Raw genomic sequence first — 23,370 nt, 5'->3', positions numbered from 1 at the left:
ATTATGGCAAAGCCTCGAGGGCCTTCGTGGATGACTTCCTAAGGAAACTGGCTAGTATACACGTTACGCATGGGGAAAAACACGAAAACGCCCATGCAGCCAGTACGTTGGCGACATTCGTACCTCGGACCGAAATGCCAAATTTCAGTGACTTTACGATTCGGCCATTGATGGATCCCCTACAATTGTGCCTTTAGAACGTAAATTACAGATTCTCGGATTAGGGATTATTCAGTTATGGCAAAGCACACGAGGGCTATCTGCCTAAAGGGAGGGATGCCTTCGTGGAGGACTTTATAAGGGAAACTGGCTCGTATACACGTTATACATGGAGAAAACCACAAAAACGCCCATGCAGCCAGCCCGTTCGCGGGGTTCGAACCTCGGACTGGACTACCAGTGTTCAGCGTCTTTACCCACTCAGCCGCTGGTGGGCCACAGATTCTTGGAATGCAGTCTTATTTGGTGCGTAGCATACCAGTTTCATGTATCTCAAATAACTGCGAGATAAAATTTATATTACTTCTCTTAAGACACTGGAAGAAAGTTATTTCGTTAACATGAAAATGCATACGTAATTTTAATTGTTTTAGTTCTTTTTTAGAAATGCCTTATATTTCACAACTAAATTCGTGTATCAATTAAAAGAATATTTTTATTTTCGAATGAATCCTACGGAACCCAAGAACCCGCATACGGATGTCTGAAATATACTGCAAAGGCCTATTCTTGGTGCAAAGTTTTGTAATTTAGAGCTTATGACATTTTACGGACATGTTAACTAAGTATGCCCGAAACAGTAACCATATGACAAAATTTATGCTAAGCACGTTTCTCCTTCTGCAAGATCATGAGTACAATTATTTAGTAATTCAGGAAACCAAGCTGTGCCTCCAGCGAGATTAATTTATTTTGTTTCGCAGTAACAACACAGTTCACGATCCTAAAAATAAGAATTAGTGGTTGCACGACAAAACAGAAGGGAAGACGCTTTATTTATATGCATGAAACCTACTTTTGTCCAAAAGTGATCGCGCTTCTTTAAGAGAACTGAATACTAAATCTTTGAACACCGTCTGTTTGTACCAGAATCAGTATATGAAAGAAGTTCCAGGAAGTAAATATAGGCTGCATTTATTCTAAAAGAAATGTGAAAACGAACGATTTTGTAACGTTGCCCTACTGAGTAATATTTAATTTATTGTTTTTCTTAGTTCTCTTTCTCATTTTAAGACGCATCGATTCTATTTGACATCTATTTAATGTTAAAACTATCCATTACGTATTTTTTGTTTTACTGTCGGAACGATTTCTTTATCACAAACCCTGTTATCGTTTAATTTTGTAGAAAACGAATTAGGTAATTTCGAAATTTAGGCTTCAAGTAAAGATAATTCTAACATGTTTTATGATTTATTTTTAAAAGTTGTATTTTTAAATATTTTTTATAAAAATTTTTCGAAAACCTTTTGAATTATAACCTATAAATTTTTACCATTACCTTAAAGTATATGCATTTCTAAGCATACCTGCAAAATATTAGAGTTTTTTATTCAAAATTTACAAAGATATACGTTAATATTAGAGTGTTTTAAATCTGGCATATATGTTATAAGCGGTAATAACGACAAATGTGCTTTACGCACTTTATTAAAATTATTTGAAAGTGTGAATGATGGACACTTTTCCCTAAAGAAAAAAGGCAAAGGAAAATAGGTTGCTATAAATTAAGATGTTCGCCAATTGAATTATTCTTGGCGCAAACGGAAAAAAAAATTTGCCAAGATAAATTTTTGAATTTCCCCGTAAATTTTACAAAACTTAATATTTAGGCATAATTTGAGGCATAGAATCGAAATATGGAAAACAATTGGCATATCATTTCAGAAAAGTCCGATTTTGTGTCAAAATACCTATATTAAAACAATGCTACATATATAAATCTAATACATATCCCAAGTCGCGCTTTCGAGACATGAAAAACACAATTTGAATTTCGTCAATCTCGCCTCAGTAGAAGAGATATAGAACTGTTCCTTTCTTTTTTCTTTTTTTTTTTTCACGCGGTATACATGTTTACCATTCTATAGATTAATCGAGTTGCCTGACTGAAAATTATGATCTTACGTAAAATGTCACTGTAAAGCGCTAAAATCAGAAAAGAAAACTGCAAAACATTCAAGTTGTATAGTAAAAATAACGATAGCGTGCAGCTCCATTGAAACTGAAAAATCTGTGTTTTGATTGTAATAGTTTCTTTAGAAGTGACAGACGATATCAGTGGTTAATCACTGATTTCATTGTGGCGCTTATTTGAATCCATAAACATCCGTGATGTCATTATTTAGCGTTCTTTAAATCTTTCGGTTTGCTCAACTGCATCTCTGTTTTAATCGAGAACATTTCTGGAGATGGAGTCCAAAATATCTCATAACTACAAATTACAAAGCATAAATACAAATTAAAATTTAAAAAAATTTAGAAATTTAGAATTTTTGAAAACTGTACATTGACAATTCTTTATGTTATCTGAAGTCAATCCTCAAGATATAACCTCTTTCGACACAACGCGAAAAACATTATGTACTGAAATATATATAAAACTAATTTTTTAAACAGGAAGAACATTTTTTAATGTTAAACTTATTTTTATAAATAATTTTTAACTCGGAAAGCACAAAGGAAGAATGCACAAGTTGTCAAAAAGACAACCGCAGAAACTAGTAGCAGAAAAGGCAAAACTGCATGTTTTATAAATGTAGACGTCTTAAAACATCTAAATGCGAAAATCAAAAGTCAATATAAAATTTTTAAATTGCACTAGATTATTTATCAAAACATAGGTTTGGTTTGGTTTATTAGATCATGGCAAAGCACACGAGGGCTATCTACCTAAAGGGAGGAATGCTTTCGTGGAGGACTTTCTAAGGGAAACTGGCTCGTATACACGTTACACATGGGGTAAACCACGAAAACGCCCATGCAGACAGGCCGTTCGCGGGATTTGAACCTCGGACCGAACTACCAGTGTTCAGCGTCTTTACCGCTCGGCCACTGGTGGGCCATTTTAAAGTTGAATAGCAAACAAGCGAACAAAAGGAGTTACCCAAAATTAATAGTATTTATTAATTAGACTCCTAGATTCCTATATAATTCCTATAATTGGACCTGCAGATTGACCTCATGTGTTTTTGCCATATTCAAATAACTAGCATGCATTTAATTGCATTAACATAAGTTTTAATCTCAAGCTCTTTAAAACTGTGTGTAAAAAGTGACGTGAAAAATGTACGTACTTCTTATTTACGACGACTTCAGTAGTATACAGTATTACTTCTTGTCACTGAAAATTTATCTTTTCATTATCCAATATAAGTTACGTTTTCTAACATAACTTAGATTTTGGAAAAAATAGAAATTACGAAATGAATAAATTACGAAAAATTATAATAAATTTACAGAGTCGTCGGATTTTGCTCTGTCATTTTTATTAAGATACGAGCACACGGTCTTATTCGAATACACACTTGTGGCAAAAATTATCTTTTCATATATAAAAATATATAAAATAATGATTTTTATTGACTAACCAATTACAGTAATTTATTTTTAATAGAATTCCGAGATGCTAAAATATCATTCTGAAGAATATTTGGAGAGGAGAGCTGTCGGTTGCAATAAGCTTCCGACAAAGAGAAGAAATAATCCTGTTTAGAAACTATTCCGCAAATAAAAAGAAAGTTTTAGCAAAGCAATTATTAGAAGGAGGAAAAATAACAGGAGAAAAAAACTTTAAAATAATTATTTTAATACAATGCTTAAAAATACATCATACATTTTCTTGTTCCTCCCTTTGTTTTAAGAATGGTCTCCCTTTTAATTATCATCGAATCCACAAAATGTTCGTGCAACATCGCAAGTCTCAAGTAGCTTTAATTTTGGCTCAAAATTCATGAACAAATTCAGTAGATCTACACAACTGTTTCAGCTGTGTTTCCTGTGCCACTAATCGTATATTCGTTTAACTAAGACAAAGAAAGCTTGGGGTATAACAAGAGATTTTACTGCGTGTGAGAAAGTCCCATATACGTCTATATAGCCAAGTATAGGTATAATATAGCGGAACTTATAACGGTCAACTAAAAATTCTAGACTGAAGTTTATGTTGAAGCTTTATTTTTGTTCATTAATAATAGGTTTAAATAACTGATACTGAGCTTATATTAGTCTAGCGTAAAAACGATATAGTCCTCCATTGAACTGCAAAACGTTAATTGGTTGACCGTTCAGTCTTATAAAGTCTGGCTTTTGCTTAGAATTTCAGGCTAAAGAATTTCTGGCTTTTGCTTTCAAAAGATTGTTTATGATGAGATTTGTAATGTGTTGTGAATCATCGCTGCAAGTGTTCCAAGTATAATAATGAGACATTCCGTACCATTCCCAAGTATGGAGAGGTCAACTGTCCTATCATAGTATGCATATTTCTATTTAAAATCGACCGAACCATTATTCATTTCCCAAACCGAATTTATTTGTAATTTGCTGTACCCTTGCAGATTACGTTGATATTATTACTTAACCATATAAAATGACTCTTTTCGAACCACAGAATAAAAAAAATACAGTTTTTGAAAGAACTCATCTCTAGACCCTTGATCTTTCATTTAGAAAAATGTTTTAGCCTCTTCATTTCCCCCCTTTCTGATCAAATGAGAATTATTTTGCTTCAACATGGTCTTAATTCCAGAAATACTTAATCGTTAATGTTCAATGTACTTGTATAGAAGATCATCCTCATTTGCTAATTTTTGCTTTTACTTCTTTATGTTGGGATTAATTCCACAAAAAGTGATTTCTAATAAGGATTTTAGGCTACTTTGAAACTAACATAAATACTGTGAAGAAGTTAAATATTCCTTTGTTTATTCCTTGTTTATTGAAAAAAAAAGTAAAATATCAAAACGTGAATTCTTTCTTTATTTTTTCAGGTTCTTCTTCACTTACAGCACAATTTATTCTAAGAAGGAGAAGAGGATATTTTATCCTACAGATTTACGCTCCTTGCGCGATGATAGTTGGTGCTTCATGGGTCTCATTTTGGATCAACAAAAGTGATGCTCCTGGTCGAGTGGCTGTTGGTAAGTTGAATTTAAAAATTTGATTTTAAAAATTTGATTTTAAAAATTTGATTTTAAAAATATATAAAATCAGTTACTCTTGAGATTATGCTATTACATTTCAAATCGCCTCAACAAAATCCTCATTTCCCCGCATGAAATTACACTTATTTTGGATCCTAATTTAAGCAACAAATAAAATTCAGAACTATTTAGTATTTCTTAGTAAGATACAATAATTTAAAGTTGTTTGATCCAAAACGAAGCCTCGGCAACTAGGCGTTCCTCAAGATACCGAAGAAATGTGTAGCTATTGAGATTCTGCTGATATTTAAACGTAATAGTAAACTGAAAATAAATGAAAATCAAATGTGTTATAAATTATCTAATCAATACATTCCTATCTCATGAATAACAGCTTTTTTATCTTATTAGAATTTAATTTAATTACAATAATAGTATTAATTACCACAAAAACAGAAATAAATCGAAAACAAAATTGAATTTTAGAGGTAACGACATACTTAACACTAATAACTGTTTTACGAGTAATAAATTCAAAATATGAAAACGCTGCGCAGGTTCCAAGTGAAACTGATATTTTTTAATTTCACCTAGAGGACACACAAATATATATTTTGCTGAAATGTTCAAAATTCTGAAAGATGTATTAAAACTAACAAGATGGCATAGAAAGAGACAGAGAATTTTGTAGAAAAATCTCGCTGTTGTTTCTTATGTTTAAAACCATGGCATCATGTTCGCCAGGTTTAAGGTAGAGTACTTATGCTGTAGTATGAAACGTCCCATATTGCTCTGATGAAGCATTTGTCAAAAATCACCTATTGACATTTTTGGAAAAGAGACAGATACCAGAGAACAACTCTAAAAAAGATAAACGCTTGCTAATGTTTTGCAATCTCTAAATGCATTTTTGATTTTAATTCTGTAAGGTATTCCTCCTGCCATCTTAGCATGCTTTCATGATGTAATGGACAGCACACTCGGTGTGTATTCGAGGGGTCCGTGGTTCGAATCCCTGCCAGGGCATTGCTCATTTTTCATCTCTCCTGCTTCCAAAATATCCTAATTTCTCTACAGCGGTGCCCGAAGTAAAAGCTGCTGGATGACGATTTTTCCCACCAGGGTTTGGCGATTGGGTTCCCTAATCCCAGTCACCCTTTAAAAAGGGAGAGTATATAAGGTATTTCTCCTGCCATCTTAACATACCTTTGTGGTTTAATGGTCAGCACACTCAGCGTGTATTCGAGAGGTCCGTGGTTCAAGTCCCGGCGAGGGCACTGCTCATTTTTCACGTCTCTTGCTTCAAAATAATCCATATAGGTAAAAATGAAAAAATGCGCAAGTGAGAGCAATAATTGATTCAGCGTCACAATGTTCATGTTTATTGCAAGTCACTAACAAAGCGATGGGATATAAAATTCAAAGCTATGAATCTTTCAATATTTACTTTTAGAGAGTAATAGCACAGAACCATGTAATCATGATGTATTTACATTGTTTTTAACACTATTGGTGTAATTTACAATTGTAGTAATTTTAAAATTTTGAGTCAGACCGTTACCTGAGAGACTGAGTATACATTTTGTGAGGAAAAACTTTATATAATGATATTCCTACTGCTGATGGCAATTAAGTTTCGACTGAAATTGCTTATTGGCGTTAATGTAGTAGGTAACTTCATGACAATTAGTTATAACATTTTATCATGTGGACTGTGAGCTACTGTGACTAAGATGGGATAGGCTCTTTGATGGATCTAATGAAAAAAAAGCTTTATCCGAAGAGAACTGTACATCATTACCTGTTTATTATTAGTTAAAGAAGCATATTCACAATTGAAGACATTATATACTCTTGGCATTAATGATCCCTCTGTGCAGAAAGAAAGAGCAGAGCTTCATGACGCTTCTAGAAAACACTTTTTAGAAACTATTAGTGTAGAGAATAATCATTTGTTGGTGCATTTAACTTGTATAGAAGATCATCCACCTTTGCCTGATATTTATAATTTAGCGTTGAAGAGGCTCAGTACAACAGGAAAACGTCTGAAATCACGATCCCTATATGAAGAATACGAGGAAGTGTTCAAAAATTAGCTAAACGAAGGAATTATAGAGGAAGGTCGAGGAAAGCAAAAGGTTTCGGTACGTTACTTATCACATCGTTCCAGTCATAAAAGAAAACAGTACGACTTAAAATCAGGCAAGTTTTTGATGCTTCCGCTAAAGTAAAAGTATCACCTAGGCTTAGTAATTTCCTTATAAAAAGTAGAAAAATCTTATCAAGTTTATTCCATTTTGACCCGTTTTTAATTCTGAACGGATAAGCATTATTGCTGATAAGAGCAGAGCTATTTTAAAAATAAGTATTTTACCTGCTAATATGCGCAGAGCTTTCTTAACAATAAGTATTTTACCTGCTAATATATATTATTGACGTTTTAATGGCATTGCAGCAGTTGAGATATAATTCGATACAAATATTCTCGAAATGCCACGCGGCCTATTCATTTTAGATTCTTCCACACACCATGTGCAAACAGTCCTAAAGAAATACTACCTGATAATCCGTCATATCCTGAAAGCATCATTTAGAAGCTTCTTAACAGATTTTACATTAACAATTGTGTTACTAGTGCTAAGTGCGAGTTAAATCGGAATACTTACATTCAAGATTCAACTGAAGTAATCTCTCTTTAGAGTAGGCTCTGTCAACCATTGTTCCATGTAATATGGACAAGACAACAACAACTGAAGTAATGGAAGAGGAAAAACTTGAATTTAGATGGTGATCCTAATTTTCTGCACTCCGCTGAGACAAATGTATTTGGTTTTGCTTGAAGTATAAAATCTGACAATCTAAGTAAAATACCAGTATGAACACCAATTACTTGTATAGTATAAATACTGCTAATTGTAACCAGCAATTAACTGCATATAAATACCAATAACTTGAAAGAGTTGTGCTTACAGAAAATTACTAATAAATAAATTATATTAATAATAATTAAAAATAAATCTTTCTGCTGCATATTAAATATTTGACACGTATCATCTAACATGTCCTGTGTCTTTGAAACCTAAGTTCTTGCTTCAGAAAATTTGGAAAAAAAGTTAACAATGGATGATAAAAAGATTCTGATTTCGAAAGTAACCTTTTAATATGGAGCAAAGATCTTATTTATTTGATGAACACACATTTGCCAAAACTCTTTGAATATGAGGAAGCTTAGCATTTTTCTGAACATTTTTTCTGTGATGCCACATATGCTAATGAAGTATTTCTACAAATCGAAATAAATACTGATGTTAAAGTTCGTTTTTTTTGCAAGCCAGAAACAAAATTGCCCCTACAGGAAAAGATATCAGAAACCATGAATTTGCCTATTTACATGTCTATCGACCCGCGTACGCCTTGAGTTAATAACTTCACTCTCAACAGAAGCATTCTCATTTAGCTCTACGTATATTCATAGCTCACAGAGGAAAAATATCTATTGCGATAATGGCACAAACTTTCTTGGAGCTTCAAGCTTGTTTCCAAGTTTACATTGGAATCTTTTCGCTGCTGATATATTAATTTTAACTTACCTGCTGCCCCATTGTGAAGTGGTTGGTAGGAGAGATTGATAGCAATACTTGAAAATTTAATGAGAAAAGGTCATGCTTCCGTGAAAATGACAACAGTGCTCTGTGATTAAGATTTAGTTATTAATGTTCGTCCGTAGACTTACATCTTTGAAAATAGTCCTGCAGTCGTTTTGCAAGAAATTCAAACATATGGACTTTGATGCAGTAGATCATGAAAGCTTAAACGAAAGGGCAAAATTTAGACAGCTTTTGCAAGACAATTTATGGACAATTTATTTTGGTGATACTGTTTTAACTGCAAATGACAGAACTAAGATGACCAGTTGGACACTTGGGAAAATTATCCAGATTATGCCAGAAAAAGATGGAGTAACGAGACTGGTTCTGTGGTTCTCATGGACAGATACTTAGACAGATTCAGCGCCTTGACCCATTAGAAATATTTGTCCATAATCCTATCATCCTCGCAAAAAAGACTGCGGTTTCTGTAGAAAATAGGCCTACGATACCTAACTGTAAAAATGGAAGTCCCGTACCAATGGTTACCAGAACTTGAAGAACAATTAAGTTAAACAAAAAGTTGAATTTGCGGTTTTAATATGAATAGACATTAATATATATTTTGTAAATACTTGTTTAAAGTATTGTATTTATATAAAGTGCGTGATTCAGATTCATGGATATTAGCATTTTAACTTCATCATATAAGTTAATATTTCGAGGTCAAATGTTAACTTAGGTAGGAGCCTATTGAGAAATAGCTTCACTCAGTTCTTAGTAAGGGAAGAACGTGAAGCTTCAACGAGGTTATTCTAACTCCACGGTTCAGTGAAAAGTTTACTGAAATCGTTTTGGCAACTTTAGTTCAGGTCTCTCAGAATTCTAGAAAAAAGAAGTTAGATTTTGCGCTCTGAGTTCCTAGAGATGTTTCCCAAACTACGAGTATGAAACTCATTACGAATCTTGGTTGATCTTTACAATATGGTAACTGGTAGTTTGGCGACATTTTGGAGGCGATAAAGGTTACTACCTGGGACTTTGGTAATAATGTGAGCAGTACTCAGTTCCGATTACGCATTATTTTGTGTGAGGGAAATGAGAGATCATGGGATATGTCATGTGATATTAATGGACGAATTACGGTTCTTTAATCGGAAAAGGGGGGAAATCGGGAAAAAAATCTGGAAATTTTGTATTTGGCTTTATTCTGTGTTGTGTGAAACAGTGTTCGTGAATTTTTGGATCCCATGGCCGTAACTAAAGTGAATTCGAAATGGGTATTTATGTATGTATTAATTTAATGTGCTCATTTATGTTTTAAGTAGTGTTTTTGAATTTAATTATATTTTAATTAAATGATAGTTATTTTGTGAATTTTATGTTTGTAGGAATTTGGTATACGTTTTAGTTGAAGTAAACGTGCATGGAAATAATTTAAATATCTGACACTAAGTATTTGTAATGGTTGCGGTATGAATTCGTTGGTGATGTGTATAATGTAATAGATGATTTAGAGGTAAAAGTTTTTGGATATTTTATTTATTTTATATGTGGAAATGTTCATATTTGGAAAGGGTAAATACTTTTTCGCGATCAGGTAATTTCATATATGTTCTTTTTACCGGGTTTAAAGATTGAGAAAATTGTCATGTATTTTCGTGAAATTTTTCTAATTTATGAGAAAAAAGCAGTGTACATGGATATAGTGAAGAGTGTGCGCAATGCCATTTTTGTGCAATTCTGGGATGTTTTTTTAAGTAGAAATTATTCGACGTGTACATGGTTTAGTGATATTTTAATTAAATGATAGTTATTTTGTGAATTTTATGTTTGTAGGAATTTGGTACACGTTTAAGTTGAAGTAAACGTGCATGGAAATAATTTAAATTTTTGATACTAAGTATTTGTAATGCTTGCGGTATGAATTCGTTGGTGACGTGTATAATGTAATAGATGATTTAGAGGTAAAAGTTTTTGGATATTTTATTTATTTTATATGTGGAAATGTTCATATTTGGAAAGGGTAAATACTTTTTCGCGATCAGGTAATTTCATATATGTTCTTTTTACCGGGTTTAAAGATTGAGAAAATTGTCATGTATTTTCGTGAAATTTTTCTAATTTATGAGAAAAAAGCAGTGTACATGGATATAGTGAAGAGTGTGCGCAATGCCATTTTTGTGCTATTCTGGGATGTTTTTTTAAGTAAAAATAAGTCGGCGTGGACATGGTTTATGTGTATGTGTTATTTTGAAAAACGCGTAAGGAGTATGGTATTCTGCACTTTTTCCCAATTTTGCAGTGAATATTTGTCATGATTAAGCAGTTTTGTTAGATAAAATTTCTAGCATAAGTGTAATTCGGCTAGTAGATTGTTGGAAGAAGTGTTCAGTAGATAAAAAGAAAAGAAACATGTCTTTACATCGTGAAGACAAAATGGCAGCGGGAAAAAAAAATAGAGGGTTGCTGTATGAGAGTTGGTCGCCAAATTTTCGCCAAAAAAACGCCAAGTTACCATAATGTAAAGATCAACCCGAATCTTATTAATGTAAGAATAATTTTAGTTTGAGAACGTTGAGAAGTTGAAATTTATATGGTGTTGTACCTCTCATCATACAGCGAGGATAAGTCTGGCAACAGCTGCAGGAAGAAAAAAAACTTGGCAGTGCTGGAATGGCAACAGCGGATGATACTCTATAGATTTTAATATTTTGATTTTGAGTCGATGGTTTCCTTTGCGATACTATGGCGTTGAAACATTTGAGTTTTGGGTGAATGAAATGAATTCGCTGCCCCGTTGCGGATATTAGTAATATATATTTAGAAAATTAGCTGCATTGGAAAGGATGAAACCTTGTGTTGGAATTTGCGGTAATTTTCCTCCTAAAGTTGCGTCGAGTTCAGAATATTATGCCAGGCTTATTCACGCTGGTGCAGATAAGTTCAAATTTTGTTATTGTGTTTATAGTGTATAACTTGCAAATATATGAATAGAATTCTATTAAATAAACATTTAAATTTCTGGAATGGTGTTTTACAATTTTAGATGTAGAGTATTCACATTGCTATGTCGGAGCCAGTGGCAGTCAGGTGTAAAGTAAAATTGTTTTTGCTCCACGATATAACATATGGAATTCTCAAAATGAGTGCGCAAAGAGAAGTGTAGTGTAAAGACTTTATGCTATAAATGTGGAGTAAAACTATGTTACGAAAATGATCTTATGATTCGAACTTTGTTATCTGAGTGGACTATTACTTCCCGTGACATGTAGCGTCCGTGACACTGTATTTGTTTAACTTTATGCAAATTGCATTTTTTTCACTTAGCTAAAGAGCGGCGCAAACGCAAACTAGTTAAGATTTTTAAGCATGGGATTGGAGCTTCAACTGGTAATTACGGGAGTTCGAACAGCGTAGATGTTCTTTTCAGGTTACAAGATAAAATTCGAAGTTTTGTCCCGTTTGGCGAGTCACCTTTCTTCAACCATCGTGACGTTTTAAGAAGGAAATAAACGAGGTTCAATCAAGATTACGAATCTGAGATTTATTTAAGTTTTACTGAAGGTGTACTCCATCAAGGCAGCAGAACGCAGTTCCCTAAACATCAAGGACAGATCATACAGTACTTAATATCTTACATTAGTTTCGAAATTCAACAAGGTTTGTGGTTTTTTGAAATGCGTATATAATATAATTTCTTCTAACGTTGTCACGAAATTATTTATAATTGTTAGATAAAAGTATCAATTAATTCCTATACATTACCCAAGTCTTTGTAAATTATGAACGCTACCAGTTTTTATACACAGTTAAGTTTGTATTAAGTAGAAGGCAGAAAATTTTTCTGATAATTCTCAGTTCAAGCTGCATCGTAAAACAGTGAAAACGAGGACTTTAGTAGAGCATACGATTACGATACGCGACCTCAAAAGCAGAAAGAGAATAGGATGCATATAAAACAACTAGTAGTGACAAAAGAGTATAACGTTAATATACAATCCGAAAAGAGATACAACTAAATTTGCAGTGGCTTAGGAAATAGTTTTGTCAAGAAAAAATTTCATAGAGTTCGTAAGATCTGGACATTTGTAATTGCAACTATGTTTCGCATTAGATTTCCAACAATAGCCGTCACTATCAACGCAAAATCATCATGTTTCTATGAGTCATTCTCAGTAGCAACGAATAAATTGAATACGCAGTGCAATCGCATTTATTTAGTGGGAAAATAATAAAATAAATTCTTTCTTTAAATGCTACAAATCATGCCTTCCACCAAATTCAGATAACGTTTTGAAAAATTCTTACCACTACGAATGGAGAACAACTTGAAAAATATTAATTATTTGAATATTTTGTGTACTATGAACCATAGTCTGCATACTGCGAAATATCTTTCAGTTTCAAAAGTTGCAAGCAATTGTAATCCTGTGTTGTTAATGACTTGTCACCGCATTCTAGTTTAGAAAGGTTTGGTTTGGTTCATTAGATTACGGCAAAGCACTCGAGGGCTATCTGCCTTAAGGGAGGGATGCCTTCGTGGCGGACGTTTTAAGGAAAACTGGGTCGTATACACGTTACACATGGGGAAAATCACGAAAACACACATGCAGCCAGCCCGTTTGCGGGATTCGAACCTCGAACCGAACTACCAGTGTTCAGCGACGTTGCCGCTCGGCCGCTGGTGGGCCTAGTTTAGAAAGGAAATTGCAGTCAGAGGACATTTACTGGTGTAAAAAAAATAATTCGGTAACACTAATTTCTAAGCATCTTGATTTTTCTTTCTTCAGAAACCATCAGCAACTTCAATTAATGAGATAAGATGTCCTTCGATTTTTTACTAATTATCCTAATCATTTTCATAGGTTCTTAAATTTTGTTCATCAATTTTGCTCATATCTTTGTCCGAATTTTACAAAATCAATTTATCTCAAATCCTACTTAACAATGTTTTAATTTTGGAAAATATTTTCATTTTTTGAAGAATTTATTGAGGTTTTCTCCTTTTTTGTTCCTAGTGATTACTTTTAATACTTATTTCCATTTTTAGGAGCAACTACAGTTTTAACTCTTGTAACAATGGGATTTGGTGGAAGATCTTCTTTACCACGAGTTGCTTATGCTACAGCTATAGATTGGTTTGTTATTTTATGCTTCTCATTCGTATTTGCTGCCATGGTTGAATACGCATGCGTCAATGTTGTTGACAGAAATGACTTACTAAAACGGCAAAGGAAGAAGGAGTTCTTGATGCAACATGGAATTTCTGAAGTTTGTGTTTTTAAGTTCTTATATACTATTCAGTTCTAATGCTAGTAAAATTTCTATCATATTTATTCTCTCCTCTTTACATGCAGTGTAATTAATCACATCTGTTATTCTGTCATTGTCTTAATTTCTTATGTGAAGTTTATCAGTATCAGTTATATTGTTTCATTATTTCTACAATGTTTTACAACTTATTTAAGAAAATGTATAGAAAACATTTGCGCAAAAACAGTAAATAAAATTTAAGAGAAGTCTTATATATGAATAATTAAAAATACGAAAAATAATTTTAAAACTTGTGCAGCTAAAAGTCAGGAAGACTCTTAAGAAAAAAGATAAAATCATAATTTACATAATATAAAAATAATATTCAGGGTAACATAACTACGACAGAAATTATTGTTTTGAAATTTATTTTGTTACTTATTTTATAAATTCATATAATTTAAAATTGCACAATTTTCTCAGTTTTGAAGTATCTGTTGAAATTCGAAGAATTCCACCTTCTGAAATTACATATTATGCAGTTACATTTCTGTACTCGTATAATGCATGATTATTCTTAATAAAAATAGTACGTACTAAGCATACTTTTTCTTTAAATACAATATATCTACGATCGGTAGGTCATTTTTTTATTTTAATTTTAATAAAATTAGTTTTTTAAAAGAGTCTTGGTTACCAAATTCCCTTGATAGCTGCCTGTGCCCGCCTAAAGCAATGAGAAAATGCAGTTACTTTTTTACTAACATCATTTAAAATACGGTAATCGAGATATAGCTTTCAGTTACTGACAATATTAAAAAATATGTTGGTTGCAGGTAATATGCAGGGAACTTTAAAATTTTTTAAATAAAAGTTGAGATAATTTACAGTTAAACTGAAGGGATTAAAGGAATTATTTCTAAAAATGAGAATTATCAGCTTTTAATGAAAGAATGTCAAGTACTTAGAGAACTACTAAATGAGTACTGATGAGTGTGTATTTTCTCAATGTGCCGTGGATATCTGTTTAAGAATCTGCAAATGACAATTTCTACTCTTCATTACTTCGTATGTTAAAACTGTCCTGTATAAACTGCACCTTAAGAAAGTTACTGGTTTTGGATTAAAAGCAAACATATCCTATGTTTAAAATAAAATAGCGTTCATTCATTTTAAATTACTTTTATACTTATTGCTTAACAGAAATGTCACTTTTTAAACCCCAGTTTTTAAAACCTAGCCCCATTTTCTTTATTAAGTTTGGTTTATATTAGAGGTTTTTCAGTTCATTTGATTTCATGGGTTTTTCTGCATTTTTAACATGTTAAATTTATGTGCTTTTTGTAGCGTCTTACATCCCCTGAAAATTATTTTTTCATCAGTTATAAAAGGAAACATTTTAGTTTACAAAATAAAGCGTTTTTTATTCTTCACTCTCAAAAACGTTTTATTTATAAGACAATAATGGCAGCAAAATTAAGTTTCATTATTTATGGAAAACTGATGGCAGTTAAATCAAGATGCATTACCTATGAGACAATAATGAAAGTAAACTCAAGTTTCAAAATGTAATTTTGTCTGATTTAAAAACGTTTAGGTGCTATTCAAATAAACTGACAGCGGAACATACCATTTGACATTAGTGTTACCGGTGAATAAACAAACGAATACCTCAGCTGTTCCTGTGAGCAGATTTTTTGCTTGTCTTCTCTGTGTTATATTTGTTACATTAATTCAAGTCATTTCCAACAAGTTATTTTCCAATTCATTTATCATCAATAACACAGAGTGAAAACTGTCACCGTTAGAAAACTTAAATATGGTGTGAAAACTGACTAATCTCCAAGAATTTCTAGTCACACATCTTTGAACAAGCAGAAAGATAAATTATTGCGATATATTCATGAAGTATGGATTTTGATTATAGGAAAAGAGAGACATAACAACCAAAGAGGTGTTGTTTGGGGAGGTAATGGATTATACTGAAAACGTTTTGTGTCATTTAGAGTAAAAACTTGAGTTATTCAAAAGGGGAACCAGATAGGTTTCACCATTGAACAAAATATCAAAATATGTTATAATTACCGTAAACACCTATAAACAGAATTCTTGCTTTAACTATGGTATTGACAAGTGTTGTCAGAATTATACTATAACCAAAAACTTACGATTGTATATGTGATGTAGTCAAGAGTGTGCTAGAAGAAAAGGTGAGAAAAGTAAACATTACTCCTTATTCAAAAAAGAAATATTTTGAATAATTTAAAACATATCTGATGATACTGAGGTGGAATACTGGAAAATTGAAAATAGTTATTCAAATTAAAACATTTGAGTTGTTTCTTGTTTCTGTACCTTAAATTTTATTTCTAGACATTGATAGGTAAGGAGACTCAAATTTCACTAGATACAGACTCTTGCCTACTTATCAGATATGTTTTGGAAATTAATCAGAATAATTCCTGAAACGCCTTTTAAAGTTACACACAAAACTGAGCTCTCGATTCAACAATTAGGTTTTTGAAATTCATACAAAGAGGGGCAGGTGAAGAACACAAAACTTCATAGAGTTTCGTGTCTACTGCTGTGACAGGAAAAGAGTGAGGAAATAACTGAGTATATGAAAAATCTAAAAGGCATCTTTCCAGAAATACTTTGGTCAAAACATGACCAAAACGAACGTTTGGATTGCAGCCCTTGAAAGATGAATTCTTCCTGATTGTCGAAGAGGCAATCAAGGAAACAAGGGAATTTTTTCTTGATTGCCAGTGCAAACGTTTTCAATAATGCTACTTTAAATACCAGATTTAAAATAAAAGCGCTTATTAATATTGGAGAAAACAAGAACACAGCTTTATGCTTAAGATGCTTATGTTACACTTTTGTTATGTACATATTTACATTTAGGGTTCAAATTGTAAAATTTATATTTTGAGCACTAAATATGTATATATCGTATATATAATATGCCCAGTCCGTTCATGATATTCTTACACTTATTTTTCATTCCATTTTTCAAATAATTACTTGCAACAAAACTTTTATTAATTACAAATATAATGCTCATGTAAAAGGTATGATACGCAAAAATATATTGCCAAGAGGTATGTAAGAAAAAACTGAAAAAATGACTTGGAGCTGCTTGCACTATTTATAGATGTAATGAATATTTATTTGCCATAGCCCCTTCAACCTTCTTCACATGTTTGAATTGTGCTTTGTTGTCTTACTTATTTTGGCATTTGATTCATAATTACTAATTTTGGAAGGTTATTCTTGTATTCCAGTTATTACAGGCAACACAGTTTTATTTCTAATGATTCAAAACCCGGGCACTATTCTGTCTACTTTTCCTAAATAAATTAGCGACGATAAATTTGGGTTTCTTAACTGTTTCATATTATAATGTAGCTAATGAGGCGTATAAGCACTAGTTTTGCACTCGAAATCATTTCTACTATGGATTTTGTGAAGACTGAGTTATTTTATGAAGCATTCGAAGACGCATATGCTTTCCTTGCACAAAGCTGCAAGTGAAAATGCGAAGAAATTGGATTAGGATAATTTAAATTATGGTGAAGCATTAGAAGGCTATCTGGTTTAGGGAAAGAACGGCTTTGGGGAGGATGTTTAAGGAAAACTGGCTCATATTTACGTTACATGTAGGGAAACCACGAAAGCTTCCAAGCGGCCAGCCTATTTTGGAGGATTTGAGCTCGAGAGAAATACTAGAGTTCAACTAATTTGCATCTCTGCTGCTGGTAAACAGAAATGTAAAGGAAGACCAAAGACGGCATTGAAACGCTTTCATACAGGACATAACGCCACATGTTAAAACCTCTGAAGAATTGTGTGTATCTGTGAGTAACAAGCTTCTCTTTCAGTGTCTTGCAAGACACAGGGAATCCAAAGCGTGTGAGGAAACCATGTTTTATTTTGAAACTCTGCCTGCTGTTAGAAATCTTCCCAAATACAGAAGTCGGGAATTTTTCTTTGCTTACGTAAGTATGCTACAATCAATGGTATACGTTTGTATGTATGCCCAGTTGACATAATAGAAGACGAATGATTATAATCTTACTAAGCACAGATGATACAACCTTTGATATTTGCAGATTATCAGTCTAGTACAGATTTTCATCCTGATTACTTCAGCAGACTACAGCCGGAATTTGCTGCGCGTATCTAATAAACTAATGAATTCATGTAAGGGAATTTTCAGTTACCTTAATTCTTATACGTGGGAATCATTAATCCGCATACCACCTAATGACATTTGCACCAGCCGTGATTTTCAGGAAATATTCAACCTGGAATCCCCGTGACCATTTGCTTGACCATGTTTTTACCAGACAAAGTGGATGAGAGAATTTATCTAGTATTTCTATGAGAAGTCTTGAGATATTTATTGTCTCTTCCAATAAACACTAAAGCACGTATATAGTTTGAATGCGATAGAAGAACAACACACTTTAAAGTGGTTAGGCGGAAGAGCTCGTATGCAACATTCCCAAGATAATGGATTTGTCGGAGTGATTCCGTCACATGCTCGGAACGGTTGCTTAGTCTCTCATGTATGGCCGTTTTCTTACTGGACCATTCGAAAAGCCTTATCTTCGACAGACCCATCGATTTTAGTTAGGACTTTGTTGTCAGAATTCGTATTGCTGCTGAAGCTGTTTCAGAATTTTCTGCTCGTTTCAGCAATGTATGATGATCACTTAAGGTATAAAGCTTGCATTCGTTTTGGCTGTTCTTACAAGCAGCTCCTGTAAATTATTCATTGAAATTTGATCTGAAATTTTTCAAATTGTCTATTCCTTATCTGTTATTCTTATGTCTGCTAATTTCTACCACTCCACCGCTTGATTTAAGCTTATGCAACTCATGTTACTTAGAATACATAATCTTTAAATTTTTCTGAGAAATTTGATGAAATTATAAGATACAATTTATGGGAAAATCTGTCATAGAGAAGAATAGGAAATTTAAAGCTTATATACTTGCTAAGTTTGTTCTAAAGTACAATTCTTTTCTTATTTTAAAAAGAACTGAGTACGATCATTGTCTTTCGTTTCAGGCAGATGAGCTACCCAAGGAGAACGGTGAAGACACTGAGCTGACTATAGAATGTCAGAATCATCACAAACCGCCCATAAAAAACACGCGTAAATGCCGTTTATTTCCAGCAAAGAGAAAGAAAACTTATCGAGAAATACGTTCGAAGATGATGAACAAATGTTATCCAGATAGAGGAAGCCGTATTGATGCATACGCTCGAGTTTTGTTCCCATGCGCCTTCGCGTTATTCAATGTTTTATATTGGACGTTATATCTTTATACAATCGATGACGAAATACCGGACAATCTTTCAATCTGAGCTTCTTAGAACAATGCATTCTTCAAATATATTATAATTTCAGACTTCCATTCATGTCAGTGTTTGAACGTCTAATAATTCGTAGTTTAATTGGCTGTTTTATACTTCATCTCTTTCATCATTGGACATTAAAACAGCATCTATTTAGAACAAAGCAACAAAATAAGGATAACATCACTTTAAAATTAGAATGAATTGCGTCTGGATACGTCAATATTTTTGATAAATTATCATATTCAGAAATACTTCCAATCAACTAATCGCGTTAACTTCAGTATATTAAAAGTAATTTATGGAATAAAGGCTATAATTAACATTTTAAATTAACTTTAAGCGTCTATTTTAAATCCAGTACTGTAGAACAAAAGCACATAATATTCATCGTGACATATAATCATCTGATATTATATTTCTTAGGAGTTCAACTAAAATTATGACAACATTAATGTACTATATAATTATAAAATGCAATCTGCATTATTTTAACTGTTACTGCCACCAAATTAAGCGCATGATACAATTTTGATTTCGGAGGTAGAACCAGGCTTACACCGCAGACTTCCCATATCACAGTGCAAATGAAGTCAGAACTAAACATTTTTCCTCCGAAACAGATTAAAATAATGATAGAAAATTCGATATGTGCAATAATTTGGAAAAATGATGAAGTGGATTGATTAACTCATAATAACTGATGAGAATTCTTTTCAGAACATATCACTAAGAAATATATGTGACTGTTAAAGGTTTATTGAATTATTTTAGAGATAGTTGGTGCTTATAATTAAAATAACCTTAGTCAGAGCTGTAGTAGTGTTCGTTCTGATTGATGTATTTCTTTGAAACTTAGTATATAAGTTACGTGGATCACGGTGTAAAAACAACTGTTATACAAATAATTCGAATTTCAACTTCCAGATGAAGAGAAGCATAAAATACAACTAACGCAAATTGGAAAAATAACATTTTTATGTGGTTTGGTTTGATTTAAGGGCGAGGTCCCGATCTATCTAACAAATTAATGCTTACTCGGAAAGTCGTATTGAAGACAGCCTTCGCAGAGATAAAATGAAGGCCAGCCATGCTCCCTATACATATTACAGAAATTTTAAAGACGTATAAACTGTCTTAAATTTAATTACTCAAATAGTTTTAAAAGTTCAGGAATAAGGGTGCAACAAAAAAGTTGAAAAAATAACCAAAAATATTACCTAAAATAGATCTATAGGTATAACCATTTTACCCATTAGATCTGAACGCATACACACAAACCAATAGATAATGTGATATTAAAATAATTGGTGTTACATTAAATCGATAACACAGAACTTTGCACGCACACAATGAAATGAACAAAATTAGTAATACTGGAGTAGCAGTGCTTGAACAACGTTGTATGCTCAAGCACTTCTACTCCAGTATTTCTAATTACTTTCATTTTTCTCCTGAAAACGCAACTGCTTTCCTATAAAATTTTTATACTGTTTGCTGTTTGTAATCAGAACTTAAATCCCTTCCGCTCTACGTTAATGGTCGTGACTCGACGAAGTGTCGGCTGTCTTCAACAATATTACAGTCTTTACATAGATTAGAACCACAGAAAAGAAATCTATGAAAACAGTCCGAGAACCGTCCATAAAAGATAATAAATTGGTTTATTGTCATATCTTAAATTCATATCAGAAATATAGCAAATTTCAATATGTATTTCATTTGCGTCAATCACATGTTCAAAGAACATTCTAGCACATTCAACAGTAGAGCAGAGGGATTCTTGAGGAACTGCAGCAACGTTGTATGTCATCCTTGCTTTCAGTTCAGTCAGGTCCGTAAAACACAGTCCTTCAGTAATCCTTATAACTAGAAATTACAGGGAATCAAGTGATGAGAATGAGAGACCAGACATTCAGAAAACTTTTTGAAGTTACACGTTCAATCTTTAAAGTGAGCACAAAGCAATTATTTCACATGTTGGTGAATCAGGAAAGTTGCACCATCTTGCATGAAGGCAATAGTCTCTGAATATTTTTGGTCTTGCAACGCAGGAATAATTTGCTGATGCAGAAGATCGCAGTAATTGGTCTCGTGATAGTACACATTCTAAGGGTTTCAGGAGTACACTCCTATGAACAGAGAAAAACACATATAACCACACAAAAAAACTGCAGATGCTGTTGTTCTCCAGCAATGGAAATTCTAGTACTCCAGTATTTACTACTTCATCTGGAACAAAACATGCCTCATTTGTTCATAATATGTTCCAAAGGCATGAATATCAATGGCTGTTCTCGCCAAAAAACGCCAAGGGAAACAATGCGTTAATAGTCTGTAGGGTACAGCTTTCGCGCCATGTTGATCTTATACAGATACCATTTTAAATGGATTGCAAAACCTTTCGGACAGTAAACCAAATGTTAGACAAATCGCATGACACCGCTCGAACACTGTTTATTCTTGTTTTTCTCAGTTCTATTTTGTTTTGTCGGGCTGGCCTCTAAAAGGCTTTGTGGCTGAATCGTCGTCCGGGAAAGCTGGGGTATTCGCCCTTGTAGTAACATAGTAACCACTCGAACATTTGTAGAGTATCAGAAACACAACGCTGTGACAAACACAGCATTACCGATTTCTTCCACAGTTTCATTTGAAATATGTTTCTGGATTTTTCCTAAGAACATTTGAAAATAGTCTTCGACATATGCCCTTTTAGGAAACCTTTCAAACATCGATATTCTTGAAGTGCATCTAAACAGTTACTACAATTAATTACTGCAGTTCTGATTAATAAAGCTTTATACCTCTTTTACAAAGGTATGATGAATAATGGTTTTACACCACTGACTAGCAGCGTTTTCAAGAGTTCCTGACTTGCATAACGTTACTTCTACATTTTACAAAAAGAGCCACCTAGAGGTCGAAATCTAAACTATCACTTTTATTGCAGTTTCCTTTTTTTCCGTGTTCCATATAACTTATATATCACGATAAATGAAATACGTTAACCAGAACAGGCTGTACGAGTTGAGTCACTTTCATTATATCTATCCTGTTTAAAATAACAATATTACTCTAATTTTATACAGAACAGTTCTAATAAAGTTTCAAGTTAAAGAAGATCATAGGCCACAATTCAAACTAACTCCCGTTCGGTAACCTCAAACAGCTAGATAATGCCAACTTAAGCGATTGAAAAATTACTTCTGTACTCTAAGATTTCATTTAATTTATTTTGATGTGCTGATTAACATTCTAAACAATCTCTGGACAGTTGCTGAAAACTCTGGACAGTCTATGAACAGATTAATATCTAGACAGTTACTGATACAATTGGGAAAACGTTTATAAAAACTAAAAGCACGAACAAACGTTTTTTCCTTCACACCGGAGTTCTGAAATGTTCCGCTCAAACTTTCACTTGAATAATGGTACAATGTGTTTATTTTTGTAAAATAATTGAAATAAACATTTTACTATTTTGACTATTTTCTTTGTGTTTGAGAAAAGCAATAAGAAAATTTATATAATTTTGCAATTTCCAGTTATTAATCAATATTGATTCACATCTTATACATTATTTTTAAAATCCGTCATTCCAAGATAAGTATTTTTGTAATATCAGAGAGGCAAAGTACACGAAGATCAGTGCAAATAGAAACAATAATCAACCAAAAACATTTTTTTATGTTACTAGGCAGCTACGTTTTTATTGAAATTTTGGAGAACATTATGATCGAAACTATACTAAAAGTTTCAGTAGCAAACGTTTTATAATTCCGTACATGGTAAATTTATAGGGCTCGTGAAAAATACTTTTCGTAGCCTTTTGGTTTATGTATCCAAGACTATGGTACTCATAGGTATACTTAGAAGTTGTTTCAAAGCTATTTGTACAAACGAAAACCCTTTGAAAGGTTCGCTGTGGAACCATGGTGACGGTTTAAGAAATAAATTAAATAAATTAGGATTTCTAACTATGGTAAGTGCAGTCACGAGACACCTTTCAGTAAAC

The 23,370-nt window shown here is 32.8% G+C and overlaps 1 protein-coding gene across 1 annotated transcript in view; it reads left to right on the top strand.

Annotated features, from left to right (window-relative positions):
- LOC118186882 (gamma-aminobutyric acid receptor subunit alpha-6-like) overlaps positions 1-22,840 on the top strand; it is an 81,116-nt gene extending 58,276 nt beyond the window's left edge. The window contains exons 7-9 of the mRNA XM_085807289.1: positions 4,989-5,138; positions 13,782-14,002; positions 19,065-22,840. Of these exons, the coding sequence (XP_085663415.1) occupies positions 4,989-5,138; positions 13,782-14,002; positions 19,065-19,364 (671 nt within the window). The 3' untranslated portion in view covers positions 19,365-22,840. The remainder of the gene's footprint in view (positions 1-4,988; positions 5,139-13,781; positions 14,003-19,064) is intronic.
- The last annotated feature ends 530 nt before the right edge of the window (positions 22,841-23,370 follow it).

This window comes from Stegodyphus dumicola, chromosome X1 (assembly GCF_044657685.1).
Source record: "Stegodyphus dumicola isolate Sdum_Otavi_A_Nest chromosome X1, ASM4465768v1".
Classification (NCBI taxonomy): domain Eukaryota; kingdom Metazoa; phylum Arthropoda; class Arachnida; order Araneae; family Eresidae; genus Stegodyphus; species Stegodyphus dumicola.
This window is presented reverse-complemented; position numbering and strand designations above follow the sequence as displayed.